This window comes from Diospyros lotus, chromosome 4 (genome assembly GCF_014633365.1).
Source record: "Diospyros lotus cultivar Yz01 chromosome 4, ASM1463336v1, whole genome shotgun sequence".
NCBI lineage: Eukaryota > Viridiplantae > Streptophyta > Magnoliopsida > Ericales > Ebenaceae > Diospyros > Diospyros lotus.
The window spans coordinates 4,386,190-4,403,382 of NC_068341.1; the positions used below are offsets into that span (position 1 = coordinate 4,386,190).

The 17,193-nt window shown below is 34.2% G+C and overlaps 2 protein-coding genes across 2 annotated transcripts; both read right to left on the reverse strand.

Moving 5' to 3' along the window:
* Nucleotides 1-2,703: 2,703 nt before the first annotated feature.
* LOC127800272 (uncharacterized) lies at nt 2,704-3,947 on the reverse strand. Its single transcript, XM_052334788.1, has 2 exons — nt 3,405-3,947; nt 2,704-3,297 (listed from the first exon to the last, which is right to left on the reverse strand). The coding sequence occupies exons 1-2, from the start codon at nt 3,540-3,542 to the stop codon at nt 3,028-3,030; spliced, it is 408 nt and encodes a 135-aa protein (XP_052190748.1). The 5' UTR covers nt 3,543-3,947; the 3' UTR covers nt 2,704-3,027.
* Nucleotides 3,948-6,042: 2,095 nt separating this feature from the next.
* On the reverse strand, nt 6,043-15,404 carry LOC127800416 (NEDD8-activating enzyme E1 catalytic subunit). Its single transcript, XM_052335008.1, has 9 exons — nt 15,139-15,404; nt 14,864-15,027; nt 11,213-11,415; nt 10,086-10,318; nt 9,949-10,011; nt 9,800-9,856; nt 8,777-8,898; nt 7,551-7,668; nt 6,043-6,644 (listed from the first exon to the last, which is right to left on the reverse strand). Exons 1-9 carry the CDS (start codon nt 15,238-15,240, stop codon nt 6,357-6,359), a joined length of 1,350 nt encoding a protein of 449 aa, XP_052190968.1. The 5' UTR covers nt 15,241-15,404; the 3' UTR covers nt 6,043-6,356.
* Between the last annotated feature and the right edge of the window lie 1,789 nt (nt 15,405-17,193).

The following is a 17,193-nucleotide window of genomic DNA, read 5'->3' on the forward strand; positions in this document are numbered from 1 at the left end:
AAAATTGAATGTGCTTAAGTAAAATTTTCCTATTATCTAATGGTTTGTACACATTTGAAGATTAAGTATATAAATAGTTTAACATGCAAAGAACAAATGTAAAGTTAAATAACAAGAAGACAATAAAAAAAATATACATTTTTTATTCTTGAAGTCAATCATTGAGAGGGGGTAAGTTCGGCCTATTATTTAATCAGACAACAAAAACATCATAGTCAACAACTCAATGATCATATCAAATCATGATCCTCACTCACAATGTAAAAGAATACAAAGAAATTGTCTCTAAAATACAGATCAAATGGTTAAATTATGATAAATTAAGATTTACACTAATAAGTCGTGAATTATATTTTTTATTCTGACAAAACTTTTATTTATAATTTACATCTCTTATCGAAATCAAAAGCACGAGCAATGAGAGACTACACAAAAACGATAATCCTAAAAATACAAGGGAGTTGATTTCTTCTTAATTTTTGAGAATGAATAATAGAAGCCTAATTATTCATGATTTCCGCTCTTTAATTTATTTCTTGATTTACACAGATTCAATGGTAATATTTATTTTCATGAATTCTCCAAAACATTTTTTCCGATCCAAATTCTATAATGGTAAATTATTAAAAATACGTGACCCCACCAAATTCCCCAGAATTTGACATGAAAGTAAGTGTCCCAATGATACAAGGAAAGCAATTGATTAGACATGGTGACCTGAAGTGACAGGCTTACCTCATTTAAACATTACCTCTAGGCTTAATATATAATATATTGATAATTATATTAAGGAAAATCTTTCCTCTCCTTTATTAGTCTCTTTCCTTCCGAGTTCACATTGGGCCTTTCCTACATACATTCGAAGTGAAACAGAAAAAGGTGGTAACCCACACTGCCCTTCTTCTGTTTCAATTCAATTATTGGAAACCAAACAGTCTCAAAGAAGATATTTTATGCAGAATTTTGTTGGGAAATGGTATTGATGGAAGAGCTTTTTTTTTTCCAAGGAGAATTCTTTCACTTTTTATAGATAATTCTCTTCTTTTTTTTTTTCTTTAGACTCGAATCAACAGAAGGGAAGAGCATTGATAAGTCTGGTTTGGAAGCTAATAAGTGAGATTGATCTTAATTTCATTATTATTATTATATATAACGAGATATAGAGATTATATTAAAATATTTAACATATATAGAATTATTATTAATTATATGAAAAGATACGAGAGAGATCTTGATTGATTAAGAAGTAATTAAGTGGTCGGCGTAACTAGTGCAACATGATTAGCGAAATTGACAATTTTAATTTTTTGTAGATGAAAGAAATTGGCAGTTAACTAGAGGTTAAACTAAATCATTATTTTATTTTATACCACCATTAATCACTCATTTAGTCAACCTGAACAGGCTCTGGAGAATCAGAATCCTATGATGGACAAAAATAGCATCCTAGGCAATCAAAGTTGCCACTCCCATGTTAAGGATAGCCGTTAAGATTGATCCGGTCATTAATAAATTAATTTAAATATTAATTTATTAATTTTTTAGTTCACCAGTGCTAATATAACTTAAGTCGTGAGTTCGATTTATTATTTTACGTAATGAGATAAATCTTCTACTTTCTTTACCGAAATCAAGAACATGAGTGACTGAGGACATGCAAGAGTAATAATTTCAAGATTGAGATTTATTGAGAAAGAAAATTGAAAATTTAAAACAAAAGATTCACACTTAATAAAGATTAAATATTATAACAAAAGAAAAGAAAATATTTAAGATCTATATTTTTATCTTTATATTTTTATCTTCTTTGTTTTTAGCTATTCAAAATTTTTATTATTTCGATTATACTCATAAACTTGTATTTTTCGAGTTAATTTAACTTTTATATTTTGATTTTTTTTCGTGTGACAATCAAAACTTTTTATTGTTTCTATTATGTTTCTTCATTTGTATTTTTAAGTTAATTGAACTCTTATACTTTGATATAAATAAAGTGTGATATATACTGTCATCTCACTTTATCGTTTTTTTAATATATGAAAGTATATGAATTAAATTAACTCGAAAATGCAAGTTTAGTAGTGTAATTAAAACAACAAGAAGTTCAAGTTGCCACCCAAAAAAAATTAAAAATATAAGAGTTAAATTGACTTAAAAATTAGATTCAAAAGCCTAATTGAAAAAATAAAAATTTTAAGTATTTATACAAAAAAAAATATGAAAGTATAGGAATAAAAATATAGATTTGGACACAAAAAAAAAAGTTGAAATTTTTTGATTTTGTAATTAAATTAAATATTTTTAAAAAATTATACAAAATAAAAATTTTGATTTTGAAAGATTAGATATAGATCAATCTTCTCTAGGGTGATAAAATAAAATTAAGTTTGGATCGGATTGGTAAAAAAGAAAAAAAAAAAAAAAAGTAATAATTTGATCTTGCAATAGATCTGTGATGTGACAAGGATGAAGATGACCCGAAGGGACCATGGCAAATGATATCAAAAGGATGGGGAGAGAAAAAAGTACACTTCAATTAATTAATTTATAATTAAAAGCATCACTCTGTTCTGTGGGTCTTAAGTCATTTTTTTGACAATATTTTTACATGGGAAAAGTAGAAGCAGCGTAAGCAATAAGCATATTTTGATGACAATATTAATTTATTTAATTAGATCAGACAAAGACAAGGCTGATGAATTCTTTTGCACTTAGCTTAATTAGTTGCAAACTGCATTAATATAAACATAAACGTTACAGTAGTATTTACAGTACAAGATTTTAATTTCCCAAAAAAATAAAACAATAATAATATTCTCATATATATATATATAGCATTACTAGCTACACGATGAACTGGACAAGATTAAGAGGAGGACCGTACAGTATACGTTCCCATTGCAGGGGAGGGGCAACCCTTTGGTGAAGCCTTCCAGCTCCATCTCCGTCACCATGATGATCCAAATCCCAAAACGAGTGGAAATTACTAATTAATCATAGACATAATCTCTCTCTCTCTCTCTCTCTCTAGGGTTTGGAAGAAGTGAAAGAGGTTGGAAAGTTGGTGTTATAGTTAGATGCATGGGGAAGAAGGCCTCTTGAGTTATCAGCTGGGAGAAGCTGCCGATGGAGCTTGGCCCTGGAAGAGCTGAGCTTTGCTGGCCTGTTCCTCCTTCTTGGATGAGACGACTGGGGAATAAACACTCCAGTCCCTTTGCTTTGATCTGCTCTCCCCCATGGTTGCTGATACAAGGAGAATGGCGGCTGTGCTGTCGGCTGGATTGCTCTAGACAAAGCCTGCAGAATTAAATTAACAAATATTTGATTAGTTGAAGGGCCTGAAATATCAACAGGAATTAACAAGGGAACAAGAAGAAGATTTAGTTAATGAATTAATTACGCACCTGGAGAGAAACCGAGGGGCAATGGGCACGAATGGGGTGCTCATGATCGTCGTCGTCGTCATCCATGATAAGAAGGGAGATTTGCTTGCTCAAGTCTGCAAAGAAGGCATCATCTTCAACTTCCATGGACACTTCCATTATAGTGAACTAAGATGATCTGGTAGTGTTTGAGCTTGTTGCAAAAAGCAAGATATAAGAAATTAAGATAGAGAGTGAAGAGATTTAATTTGTTTTGAAATGAGGAAGAGGAAGAGGAAGAGGAAGAATATAGAGTGTTTTTTTCCTTTACAGTTGTACGGGACAAGCAGGCATTAAATAGGAAAAGGGCAGGGATGGGCATCGGCTTGGGGAAGTAGAAATTCATGTGGGGTGGTGGGACACCGGGGAGTCCCACAAAGGCCTCTCAATGGGTTGGGATATATATGTTATCCAATTGGGGGCAGTATTGTAGAGATTAGGAGCTACCAGCCAGGCAGCTACCCACACCCTCATTATCTCATCCAAGATTCATATCTCTTTTCTCATAGTTGGCTCCAACTCCAACCCAACATGACCCCCCCCCCCCCCCCCCCCCCCCCCCTCCTCTATGTGTGTGTGTGTGTATATATATATTTCTATATAGCTGATTTAAGTAATTTTGTCCACGTCACCAGTGAACCGAGTGTGACAAATTGTGAAACCAAGTGAATACTTTTAAACTAATTACTAGTAGCAACTTAATCCTCCTCATCTCTCATTAATTAAGAATGTTATATGCTCATTCTTGGTAGGATCCAAGAAAATTCCTTTTTCCTAAGCATTAGGGGGCAAGAAGTACCTTCTATAGGCCCACACTGCATACATGCATTAATTGATCATGGGTCCTCTTTCAATAAATAATTAATGTTATATAAACAAAATAGTTATACAGAATAGTATTTATTCATACTTAAAGAAAATACCTAATTTATTGCATAAGAATTGTTGTGCAAATATTATCACAAGAATCTAAACATACATAGAATCCCAAACTACTAAAATCATTATAGTAATAACATAAATTAATTTTATTATCAAAAGGTGATAGTCCAATTGATTAGGGAGACATCTTTTGTATTTTTAAGTTAGAGAATTGAATCTTAAATACGAAACTTACATGTAATAGATAGAATTTGATCGTAATGTAAAGTTTGAGACTCACTATTGTGCACATTGATGGAGTGAATTAAAATGACGGTGACTCAAATTGAACATTTATTAGTCATATAAACTCTTTGATAAACCAACTAAATTCTTTAATATTATATCATTTAAACCACTATTTTAACTAATGGTATTGAGAAGTTAGAAGTTGAAATGATGCTTTTGGGAAACAAGTATGACTATATATCTTTCTTTCAAAATAATTGACGTGGATGGTAAAAAGAAATGAAGTGTTTTTTAATAATTCTTAAAACTAATTTATTTCAAATTAACAATTAATAATAGATCACCAAGAAACCAACTCTTTCAAACGTTATGTACAAATGAAAACACAATAATTTCCATGCATTTGGATGCCTTGACTCTCAAATTAAAGGCACAAACAACCTCGAAGATGAATAAGAAAAGAGAAAACTAAGCCTCCACAGGCATAACACGGTTGATTCTTAGGTAGCAGATTGCACATAAGGACGTAGGTTCGAGTCATGACAGTCGCAGTGTGAGAGTTTTACCTTCTATGAGGAGTGACTTTTTGTGGGTACCATGTACTGTGTCTCCTACCTAATATGCTATCGTATATCATAATTAACCCTTCTTATGTGCGTAGAATAATATGTGAGGAGACCTTAATACTTAAAGCGAGAGAAATTTACCTTTTGCACCTTAAAAAAAGGAGAAGACTAGTCCTTTGAAACTTTTCAAGTCATTGGGATAATGAGACTCAGAATAAATAGGATTCTTGACTTCATTACAAGTTGAAGATTTGACGTAGCCATGTGGAAGCAATTATTGCAATAGTGGTTATTATTCCTTCTACAATGCCAAAAGGTTCTTCACAGTTCAATTGATTCAAACAGTTGGTAACTGGTCTTTTCCCTCTCATCACAACAAATAATGTTCGACTCAAGGCCAGAGCTTTTTTTGGGTGCTGGCTCAAATTGATTAAAAAGAAAAAGAAATTTCCTTCAGAGTTATACCCTTGGCTCATAAACACTAGACGACAAGTTGTGGGAGATTGATTGATAACTAGTTCCTAATTTGAGAAGGGCTCTTACATTAAATGCCATCATGACAGAGGCATATTTTTCCCTCTTCTTCAACAAACCAATTACAAGCTTGCAAGTCTATAGCACTCCTTTCAATTTATTTTATTTTATTTTTTTAACATAGGAATCGAGAAGTCCCACTAGACACCTTTGGTACGAGCGTCATCCTCCTTATAACCTATGGACAATTCAGTCGAGCCGAGTAAATCCAAGTGGAAGACCTATGCCCGTGACTCCCATGTAACGCAACAATATAGTGCCACACTACTCAGGAATCGAACACGCAACCTAGCAACACCTAACACAAATGACCCATTTCAATTAGATGAGTTTAACAAAGCCAATACTGCAGTTCCCCTACCAAATCAATTCTCAACTTCAGAATAATTCTGTCAAAACAAGTAGGAACATTCATCCCAACTTCTCTTGAAATAAACTCCAGAAAACAGTAAGCACATAGTTCAAAACATTGGCTGAAACAAACTCTCTGGTATTCCATTTTACTTGGTTATCCATACGCAATTCTTCAAGCTTCTTTCGGGAGGGCATCTCAAGAAAGTATTACAAAGAAGGCATACAATTTTCAACCATCAGTTCCTGCATTTCTACGCTATCACAATTTTCTTTCTGTTTTTGGTTTGTGGGATTTTGATTGGGGGGAGCGAGAAAAACTCCGCTCGAGTTTGAGATCCAACAAGGAAGTCAAAACAGTATACCCAATCAACTATGCCCCTCCAGCTGTGTCCATATCTGCAACCCCGTCAACGCCCTTGAAGACGACCCGCAGTTTCCTCAAAGCTGATGTTTTCTTGTCACTCTTGCTTGTTGTACCAGTCACGTGGACAATACCTTTCGGGTTTTTATCCATCAGGTCATAAAGCGGTAAATCAAGATTTGATCGTGTCATCTCTTCCAGAACTGGAGGTGCCTGCATATAGAGATTCTTCCCTCGATGTGTAATGCTTGCTCTGGATAGAAGCAGCTTAGGGTGCTCTTCAAGTAAATCAATGAACTGGCAAAGGAGAAAGTACATTAAGACAGGAGCTAAAATAAAGCAAGGACAAGAAGCGAAGCAAAATGCTAGACACTTCACATAGCCAACAGGTCTCTAGTTGTTCCGACAGATGGCAGAATTCGAGAGCTAGTTCTCAAATGCAATTTGTTTTGAAGGTGATATGACAGGCTACCAACAATCTCTGAGAATTGAGAGCAAAGGCCCTCGTCTGAAAAAGATTTACATTTTCTTCTCACTGAAAGGTAAGTATCCACTCAGCAATACCAAATAAATGCACATGAAAGTTTTGCAGCCCTATTTTCCATGCCCAATTATCTTGCTGATTGTCTCCTAAATGACTGAAATATTTGTCAGGTGAGAACAAGATTTGCTAACAACAGGAAAAAAACACTTTGGAAGAACTGATAAAGCAAGAAGCAATCGTTTATCTACCAAAAGGACTTGACCTCTGTGAAAAGAAAATGTTGCTCGCTTCTGTAAAACACACACAGCTTATACCTTGCAGTCATACATTGCCCACCACAAAAATTTAGGCAGTGGCATTTTACAGGGTTAAATTCATGAGCTCAAAGCAAGGAAAGAGAATACTGGGCAATCAAGTGCTGCCTGAAACAGGTTCAAAGGTAGGATATAATAAAAAAAAAATTATAGCAAAAGACGAAGATGAAAAAGAAAAAAAAAAATGGTGGAAAGCCTTCATACATGACATAGGATATAAATACCTTATAGAGAATATGGCCATGGACAGAAATGGCACCTAGTGGGATTAAGGCTTCTGATTATTGCTGTTTAAGTTACATCATAGTCATAACTAAATAACAAAATACCAAGTTGAAAATATAAAAGAAAAACATATGGACTTCTACAAGAAATGATAATAAGGGCAAAGGGGAACTATAGAACCTTTCTCAAAGTAACTGAAGTCACCAGCTCAATAAGAATGCCAGGACCACATGCAAGACAATCTATGTCCTTAACAAACTCAGTCACTTTAGTGTGTAGGCCTTCAACACCATTATACCTGCAACCGATTCAGATTGTAAGCAAACTAATGTCCATAAATGTTGCAAGAAGATTAAGCAGGAGATTGAGAAACCCGATTTTCCTGAGAAATCATATTGTAAATTACATTTCTGATTATTTTTAAGTCATCTCAATTTGCATTGCAAATCTGATCATAATGATTCAATATAATTTGTCGAGGACACTGGTAACTGGGGCTCTTAGAAGTTAGAACTAACCAAAATGAGATAGCTTACAAAATTTGACAACAGAAATGCTTAAAAAGAAATTACTGGAGACATTTATCTTTTAATAACACAGCAAGGTAATAAACATGTCCAAATATATGAGGCAAGCCCCTTGTCTTTAAGAACCCTGAATTAGTATACAAGGACTTAGACAGTTGACCCGATGTCTTGATATGGCACTGACAATCTATGGGCAGGGTGAATTTGGCAGTTCAACATGGCTATACCATGACATATCCAAGCACCAAATAACCTAATAAATAGGACTAAGCTGGGAAAAATCCAGGTGCTGCTGTAGTGAAAAGGCACAGAAGAAACTGGCAATTACCCAACTGATTATTAATTAGACTCATATTTTCTTTGAGTTTTGCCAGCTTCAAACAATTAGGCCTTGTTCCCTTTATTGTTTTCAAACTGTTTTCAGTTTTCAGTTTTTCAAAATAATGAAAACATATTTACTTTCATATTTTCAAAAACAAGAAAAAATTTTGTAAGGAAAACTCAAAACAACAAAAAGTCGTTTTGACTGTTTTCATCACTAACACGTTCAAAATTTTCAAAACGCGAAAAATAATACAGGGAAAAAAAAAAACGCATTTTCAGCAATCTCAAAACATAAAACTAAAAAATGAAATATGAAGAGAACAACCCCTTAGGTACTTTAGGGATAGTATCTGATAAAGCATATGCAAAGTTGAGACAAGATTATATTAACTTCCAAGGAAATTCACACGGATTTTAGCAATGTCTTCTCAGTAGGTTGTCACCAATATATCATGTCACTGATTTTAGCAATGCCTTCACAATGCTAACAATTTGTACTTTTTGTAGTTCAAATTAAAGATTGGATTTAAGGATTATAGAAGAATCAGGGCGCACGTTAAATAATTAGACAATGTTTTGCTGCATCCAGAGGTAATCTTCAAGGTCTCTAGTGCACAAGCAGCTGATATAATTGCATTGGTGGAAGCTATAGCAGGTATAATATTCTTCACAACACCCTGCAACAAGTAAATAAATAAGACAATGAACAATATCTGCTTCTCTTATCACAGAAAGAAAAAAGAAGAAAGCCATAAATTCACACGCAACACTTAAGTTCACAAATGGCCATGAACAGAACAACATATTATCATCAAAATTGTGAACCAAGAAAAGAAAAGAGTTGAATTGGCAAGATGTTACCAAATATGGCTGGGCATACTAAACAAGTTTGCAAATATATGGATTTAATTACGATAAGTATAAGCACTTGAAAACCCAATTAACAATAACAATGATCACAAGCCTTAATCTCATTAGGTGGGGTCGAGTATAGGAATTCTTGACCGCTAGCCATCTCTATCTATGACCATATACTTGAAAATCAGAGAGAAGAAACATAAATTTAGCTTAAAGACCCAGTTTCCAACCTATGATTGCAGCACGACATGATAGACTAACAACACATTCACCAAACAGTCAATTGACAGGAAAAAACAATAACAACGTATCAAGCCTTAATTCGCTAGGAAGGGTCAACAACATAAATTCTAACTAGCCAATCATCTCTATCTATGTTCAAATATTCTATAAGAACTTAATAACTCATATCGTACCTAAAAATATCCCACCAAGTTTTTCTTGGTCTTCTCTTACCTCTTTTGCAAAAAAACTTCTTCCATTCCATCAAGTCTCCTCACAGAACCTTTATTAGTCTGTTTCTCACATGACGAAACCTCTTATAGGAGTCACTACAAACTTATTACGAATAACCTCATTTTTAATTTATCCTTTTTTATATGGCCACACATTCATCCTAATATTCTCATCTGCTTAACAATCATATTTTGCATGGTTTGGTACTTTACTAATTCACAGGAAACCACTTTCAGATAATTGTAAATACCAAAGGATATTCACCTGAGTCAAAGAATATGTAACTCCTGGAATGCCAAAAAGCTCCGCTCTCTTGACAGCCTATGGAATATGGGTAGGATGAGTAAAAGGAGCAAAAGAGAAGAAAGAAGAAAAAAGGAAAGGGGGGGGAGACAGAATGGCATTTCATTAACCTCTGAGTAAACCCACTGCATATGTTCAGGGTTATCTGGATCAAAAGCCTTTCCACTATGAACCTGCAGCCAAAATGCGATATGTCATCATCACAACACTTTGCAATAGGAAAGGAAAAATGTGAGTAATGGGTTACCTCATCCCATTTTATTAAGTGGGCATATTCAATACAATGAGCAGCAGTTCTAGGGGTTTCTGCAAGAGTGCACAAGGGGTACTTCACTTGAGGAGGGAAAAGCCAAATGGTACACTCAAAGCATGGGGTGACCCCAGGGACAATTACCCTAGCATGGCCCTTGAAGCCTTCAGTTCCGCCATCTACCATAGGCTTGATTGTTTCTTCTAGTGGTTTATCATTAGAATCATACTCTAAATTTAAAAAAAAAACCAATAAGATAAATTACATTAGTCCTAGTACACCACACACAAGCTAATCAAATTGTCAGCATGTTAAGCACAAGAAAAATATGTGGCATAAAAATTGCATTAAACAAATGAACAGGACAGCCAAAACACTGTAATTTCAATAAAAGTGCCCAACATTTATTCAGAAACAGAACACAAACTACAAGCCAAAACTATGTTCAGATGGAACTCTCAATATATGCGGTCAGAGCCAACGATGGGAATCCCATGATACTCTTTGCTCACAGAAAAATTTACAAGGAATGATACACCACAGCTTTTTGCATGGCTGGCACCATGAGTTTTCCTCATCCAAATACCTGAAAGTGACTTTGTGGAAAACCTTGACTTCCTTCCAGGTAAGCCTTTAGGAAAATGCATGATGTACAGCTCTAGTCCCAAAGCTTGCAAGTGCCACATGTACACAATACTTGACTCAAAACAATTGGTAGTCAAAACCAAGAGGGTCTAATCACAGGCATGCAAGTTGTATATTTTATGTTTGAGAGAAAGACGAGAGATAAACATTTTATTCATAGTTAGGTACATATATACAATTCTACAATGTACAACTAAAGGAAAACATAACACTATGTACAACATATAAAGCTATATCCTTCAAACATTTTACATCTTAATTTCTTTCCCAGTGAATCAAGTTTACCCTAACTGATAGATGGGAACCTTGTGCATTGGGGACACCTTTTTGGTGGGGGTGGGGATGAGGTAATTTAGACAAAGCAATCTTATTTGAAGTAAGAAACATTTCATCAAGTAAAAAATATATATATTATTAAAAAGATTAATACAGAAAACATAAATTACTGCCTCACTGGCAGATAAATGAAAAACACGTACCTAAAAAGCTACAAGCCACGGCATTTATGTAGCTCCGAGCCTCAATAGAGTCGAGACCAAGAACAATAATATTGAAATCATTGTAAAAATCAAGCTCTTTGTCCTCGATACGGCAAAAATGAGGCACAATATTCACACCAGCAATTCTTTCCATGACACGTTTTGCTGCCACCTCAGCTTTTGGCTTCCCAACATCTTCAAGCCTACAAAGACAAGATCATTAAGAAATGGCTCCTTAAAATAAATGAAATAGATCACTTAGATATGTGACGAGTTTTTTAATCAACAGAAAATATTAGAATTCCTTGTATCTGCAACAGCAATGAATGTCAAATGAGCCAAATTCTGCACAAATCTAATAGATAAAAAAGCTTACTGATCAATAAGCCTATACCTTGAAAATTTTATTGAGGAAGAAGGGAAATGAATGAACAAAAAGAGACATAATCAATATGCACTTAATAGAGGCTTGCTCCACAATGTCATTACAAATTATGACAATTCTAAATCATGTTAACTAGATTTAGCCAAAAAAATATAAATAAATCATGTTAACTAGATTTCACTCAAGCATATCCATGTCCTTGTAACTGCAAATATCATTTTAGGATGAAGGACAATCCTGAAGAGCATTGACATATATTAGTTCTCATAGTATTTCAAGAGGATATGCAATCAGGCACCAAACAATTCATCCTCTGGAAACTCACACAAGTGTCCTCATTCCAAACAAAGAAACACTAAAATTGAAACAACAAGATTTCTCACAAATCTTCCCAACTAAATAAGAAGAACCATTGTCAGCTACTCCAGTCATTAACCTGTGCAAACCTTTAACCAGATAAGCCACGCACACCATATGCTTCACTGTTGTCATTTTGATCCCTACAGCTTATCTGAGGCAAAGATTTCCACACACCAAAATCATCATGGCTACACAGCTTCATATTTTCTTCTTAACTCACCACACCAGTCAATACTGTCGAGTCAACAACTGAAAAAAAAAAAAAAAGCAATCTTTTCAACCAGAAGCCCACATGACTACTTGTTCTTCCCTTTCAAAGCTACCTGCAACTAGAAAACCCCATAAAAACACCAGTAGCAAAGCCCATGCCTAACCATACACCATGACAAAAATTAACCCTCTTGGCATCTCATATATCTAAGTGCACATGTGTCACGGTAGACAAAGAGAGACTCCTTGAATCAGTGTGATACAAGGATGGACAGAGGAGGTGAGAGGGGGAAGAAGAAACCGAATAGCTAATGAGGGAGAAGAATATGAGAACAGAGAGGGAGTAGTGAAGAAAAGTTCTTAATCATTCATATCCTCTCTCCATCAGTGGAGGAGTTAATATACTCGCTCGGTGGGGAGAATCTCGCCTATGCAAGCGGTTACAACCGATTACCTCAGTCCTATTCCCTAACAAATTCCTTTGTCTTTTCCTCAGGCCTTACACGTGGCCTGACACCTAACCGAATGCTAGCTGGAACGGAAATATTCTAACGGAAATAAGCAATTACAATGTAACAGAAAATTAACTAGGCTAAAAGCAAAAATTTAAAAGTAGCAGCAGCAGGTTCGTGACAACATGGCAACCAACCATATCCTCCAACTTGCCTTCTGCCCAACAAGTTATGATTTTCTGGCCATTAACCATAGCCTGCAAGAGGGTGAGCCTTGGTAGCAAATGGTAAGATTGCTCCTTTATGACTGAAAAGTCATGAATTTGAGTTGTGAAAACAGTCTCTTTGTAAAAAGCAAGTGGATACAACCCTCCCTCAACCCTCACAAAGCACGGAGCATTAAGCACTAAAAACTCCCCTTTTTACCATAACATGCAAACAAAACCATCATCATTCAAATATTTACAAAGGACCAAAACCCTAGGTATTGATAGGCTCAGTGTTATTAAAGGCCCAAATCACACTAAGGTACACAAGGGTGTTGGAGCCTGAGGCGCAAGGCGAGGCATGTGCCTGGTGGAACTAGGTGCATGCTAACCAAATATATATATATATATATGTCCTAGTTGAAGAATAAGATATAAAATAGGTCCTAACTCTTAAGAATATATTCACAAGCATGTTATCCAGAAAATTAAAAAATTCAACATATACTAACTAAAAGAAATATTAAAACAACTTACATATCTGTAAATTTTAAGAAAGTGCATCCCATCATATTTCAACAACTAGTATATAACGCATCACAAAATACCAATTTGGATTCAATAACTAAATACCAATTCCAATTAGTATTTAGTTATAATTGAAATTGGAATCTGAAAAGTTTCATTTTCCTATTAGGATTAAGTTAAAAATTATGGCAATAAAGAAAATACCAATTCCAATTAGTATTTAGTTATAATTGGAATTGGAATCTGAAAATTTATTAGGATTCTATTAAAAATTACAGCAATAAACACTTAAGCAGTAAAAGTAGGTAACAAAAAAACCAGGCGCGCCTAAGCAAGGTTGCGCCTAAGGGCCTAGGTGTGCTTGGCTGGTCTGCACCCACCTAGGAGCATTTCAAGCGCCAAAGGCCTGGCTGGTCTGTGCCCGCCTAAGAGCATTGGTGCACCTGCCTAGGAGCATTCTAGACGCCAAAGGTGCACCTAGGTGCGCCTTTAATAACACTGGATAGGCATTATACTAATCATCACATTTTCCTCCAAGTAAAGCAACAAAACTTCAAAAGTTGGTAAAATTATTCACCTTTATGCTCCAAGAAAGGTAGGTACTTTTTATCCAGGGATAACATTTTCTACAGGACCCAACAGGTACTGAACAAATCTGATCCATTTGGGGCGAGTATAGACCTAAACTTTCGTTCAACAAGGTGGGTATCTTTGGGGGAAAAAAAAATACATCTGCATGGGTACAGGTTGGCGGGGATGAATACAAAGCTCCCAACTCGTATGTATTAATAAATATATATATTATCTTGTTTAACATAGTGTTGGTTCATTGTATATACAAGGCCAGACAGACCCAAGCGCCATACTGCTAGCTACTAGCTAGGGGCACACTTACTCTTGCTGGGCAGCTCTAAGCTTGGACCTAACTTAACCAAATAAAAAATCAGCATAAATAACAACAACCTTAAACTGAAAACACAATAACCTCAAATTTAAATCAATGGATATCCATTGTCCGGGGGGCATGGGAATGAGGGATTAAGTATATTACCCTACGGGTATACATAAAGGTATTAAGAAATTAATGCAGGTACATATACAGGGGTGCATCTGGTCCATATCTAGTTCATTGCTATTCCTGTTCTTATTGAGCCAAGTGAGACCAATTACAGCAGTTGCATTCTGAATTGCAAGAGTTAGATAGATAGCAAGTTCCATAACTGACAGCAAGTTGTTTAAAAGGCTGATGATAGCAAATATTTTTGCAATTTGAATACGAGGCAGACTACTATCAATCTCTTGGAACAACATAAAAATGAGAAATTAGTCCATGAAACAAGCTTGAACTTAGCACCTAAGGTGAGTTCAGGACGACAGTTACGCCGTGTAGACATAAAGATCACGCATTTACACAAGCATAAACACATGCACATATGCATATAAAACCTATATACGGAATCATATATGGGCAGAGCACAAAGACCAAGAAATCAAATGAGGATCTAATGACCTGAAGAGAAACTGACGATTAAGATTGGAGACCTCAATTCGGTCCATGTCGATGACCTCCAGGTTCCGGAAACCCGATAAAGCCAAGTCCTTCAGCAGCTCACATCCCAACCCACCAGCGCCAACCACCAACACTCTGGCGTACTCCTGAAGGTCGTCTCTCAACTGCACACAAACAGCACAATAAGAAACCAAATATACCTTGTTCTCAGACGCACGCCAAGTATTTGTGAGAATTGCACAGAGACGATAAGAGTTCCACAGAAACATCTGTACTTCGGGGCCTGGTTCGAAGTTAGGGCCGACAAGGTGGCCGGGCCTGAGTAGGAGCTTGTCGAGGTCTCTCGATCTGCTAGCTTGCACCGTTGAGTCCGCCATTGGAATCGATCGACGAACTGGTGGAATTCCCAGGCCAAACACACACACACACAGAGGCTCTCACATAGAATTGAGAGGAAGACGAAGGGTGTTGGGCTCTTGGGCTGTGGTAGCTTACTCCAAACGCCTTAACCTTAGACGCGCTGCTCCGCTGATTGTTTTTTCCCCCTTTTTTTTCACTAATAAAACAATATATGAAACACAAAATTACTAACATAACACACGAACAAAAGTAAAAGTACTTCCAAAGTCAAACTCACTTATCCCATCCACCCCTAAATTTTCATCAAAGTGACAAGTTCTGGTGTTATCATAAAGAGTTTATAAAAAATTATTCATGATAATTAAAATAATCTTCCAAACGTAATATATGAAAATAATAATAAAAAAAAAAACTAAAAAGCAACAAGAACAATAACTATTGTAATTTTACGTATTTTAATCTCTATATGTGTTCCACTTAAAACCCGTTTACTTACCAATATATATAAATATTAATTTTTTTATATGAAATAATTATTAAAATAAATTTTTTGCATAATTAACATATTCATATACTTATTGCATGTTTGCATACCAATTTCAACACATCCATTGCTTATTAGGTTGGCAGAATTAATTATTTGTTGTTGCGTGTGTTTCAAATTTATGTGCTTTATGTTGATTGATTAAAATAAGTATAAAATTTAGGTTGCGTTCTCTTTACTTTTCAATTTTCAGTTGTGAATTTTGATTTCATTTTTAATTTTTTATTTTGATAATCTGCTTTTAGAAAATTGAAAATACGTTCTCTTTATCATTTTAAAAAACTATTTCTCAAAACATAAAATTAGAAAACACGTTCTCTTCGGAATTTTAAAAATAATTTTTTAATAATATTTTATACAAAAAAATTGATTATTCAGTAAATTAAAAATATTTAATGTTAATATATTATTAAAAAATATATTCATTTTAAAATTAATGAATTTTGTAATATTTTTTTCATTATAATAGTAAAATATGAATAAATACATAAATAAATATATTTTGAGTTTATAATTTGTTTTGGATGAAAACACTCAAAACAATTTTTTGTTGTTTTGAGCTTTCTTTAAAAAAAAAAAATTGTTATCAAAAGTGTATTTTTAAAAATAACAAAGAAAACGTATTTTCATTATTTTAAAAAATTAAAAACTAAAAATGACTTCAAAACAATAAAAAGAACGCAACCCTGTATTTGTAGTGACAAAAAATCATATATGTGTGTTTATATTCTTTATTTATGCATATAATTCGTATCCACTTATGTATTAGTGTTACGAAAAGAACTCAAAAATATAATTTGATTAAAGAAATCACACCACTCAAAAGAAACTCAAAATATGATATATACAAACTAAAAAATCACATGTGCGTGTTTACATTTTTTTTTCCTTTTTGCATCTTTGATCCACGACCACTCTTCATTTCACTTCCCATTTTCATTCTTTCTATTTTCTCAAAGTTTTGAAACCATGCATTTTTTGTGAACATTATAGCATTTTACGTGACAATCTATTAGATATGGAGAATAATTATAAAAAATTTGCAAAGTTGAATATATCAATCATCAGCAACCATAATAAAACATTGTCTCTCTGTCAGTAAACATTGCATTGAGTAGCTAAATTTAAGATGTTTCTATTTGATATATTTGATTATTTTAGTTTTTAATACATTTTATTATGCTCTTGATTAATTTGAGATCCTTTCTTATTTTATTTTTGATGATGAGTTGCTTTTCCAATATGCTTTCAGTTTTTAATATATTTATTATGTTCACAATTAATTTGAGATCATTTATTTTTTAGTAAAAGGACAATATTTCTTACCAAATTTGAAGTGATATGCAAGAGGATTGGTAAGAGACTTTAACACTTTTCGTATTAAATCTTTTTAGAATTCACTCAACATATTTTTTTGTGATAACCT

Bases quoted from the DNA above. Each gene is read 5' to 3' on its own strand.
- LOC127800272 (XM_052334788.1), bottom strand. From the start codon at position 3,542: ATGGAAGTGTCCATGGAAGTTGAAGATGATGCCTTCTTTGCAGACTTG. The intron at 3,298-3,404 runs GTGCGTAATTAA...TTAATTCTGCAG, and splicing joins GCCCCTCGGTTTCTCTCCAG to GCTTTGTCTAGAGCAATCCA.
- LOC127800416 (XM_052335008.1), bottom strand. From the start codon at position 15,240: ATGGCGGACTCAACGGTGCAAGCTAGCAGATCGAGAGACCTCGACAAG. The intron at 10,319-11,212 runs GTACGTGTTTTT...TTTTAAATTTAG, and splicing joins CGTGGCTTGTAGCTTTTTAG to AGTATGATTCTAATGATAAA. The intron at 9,857-9,948 runs GTTAATGAAATG...CATATTCCATAG, and splicing joins TGCAGTGGGTTTACTCAGAG to GCTGTCAAGAGAGCGGAGCT.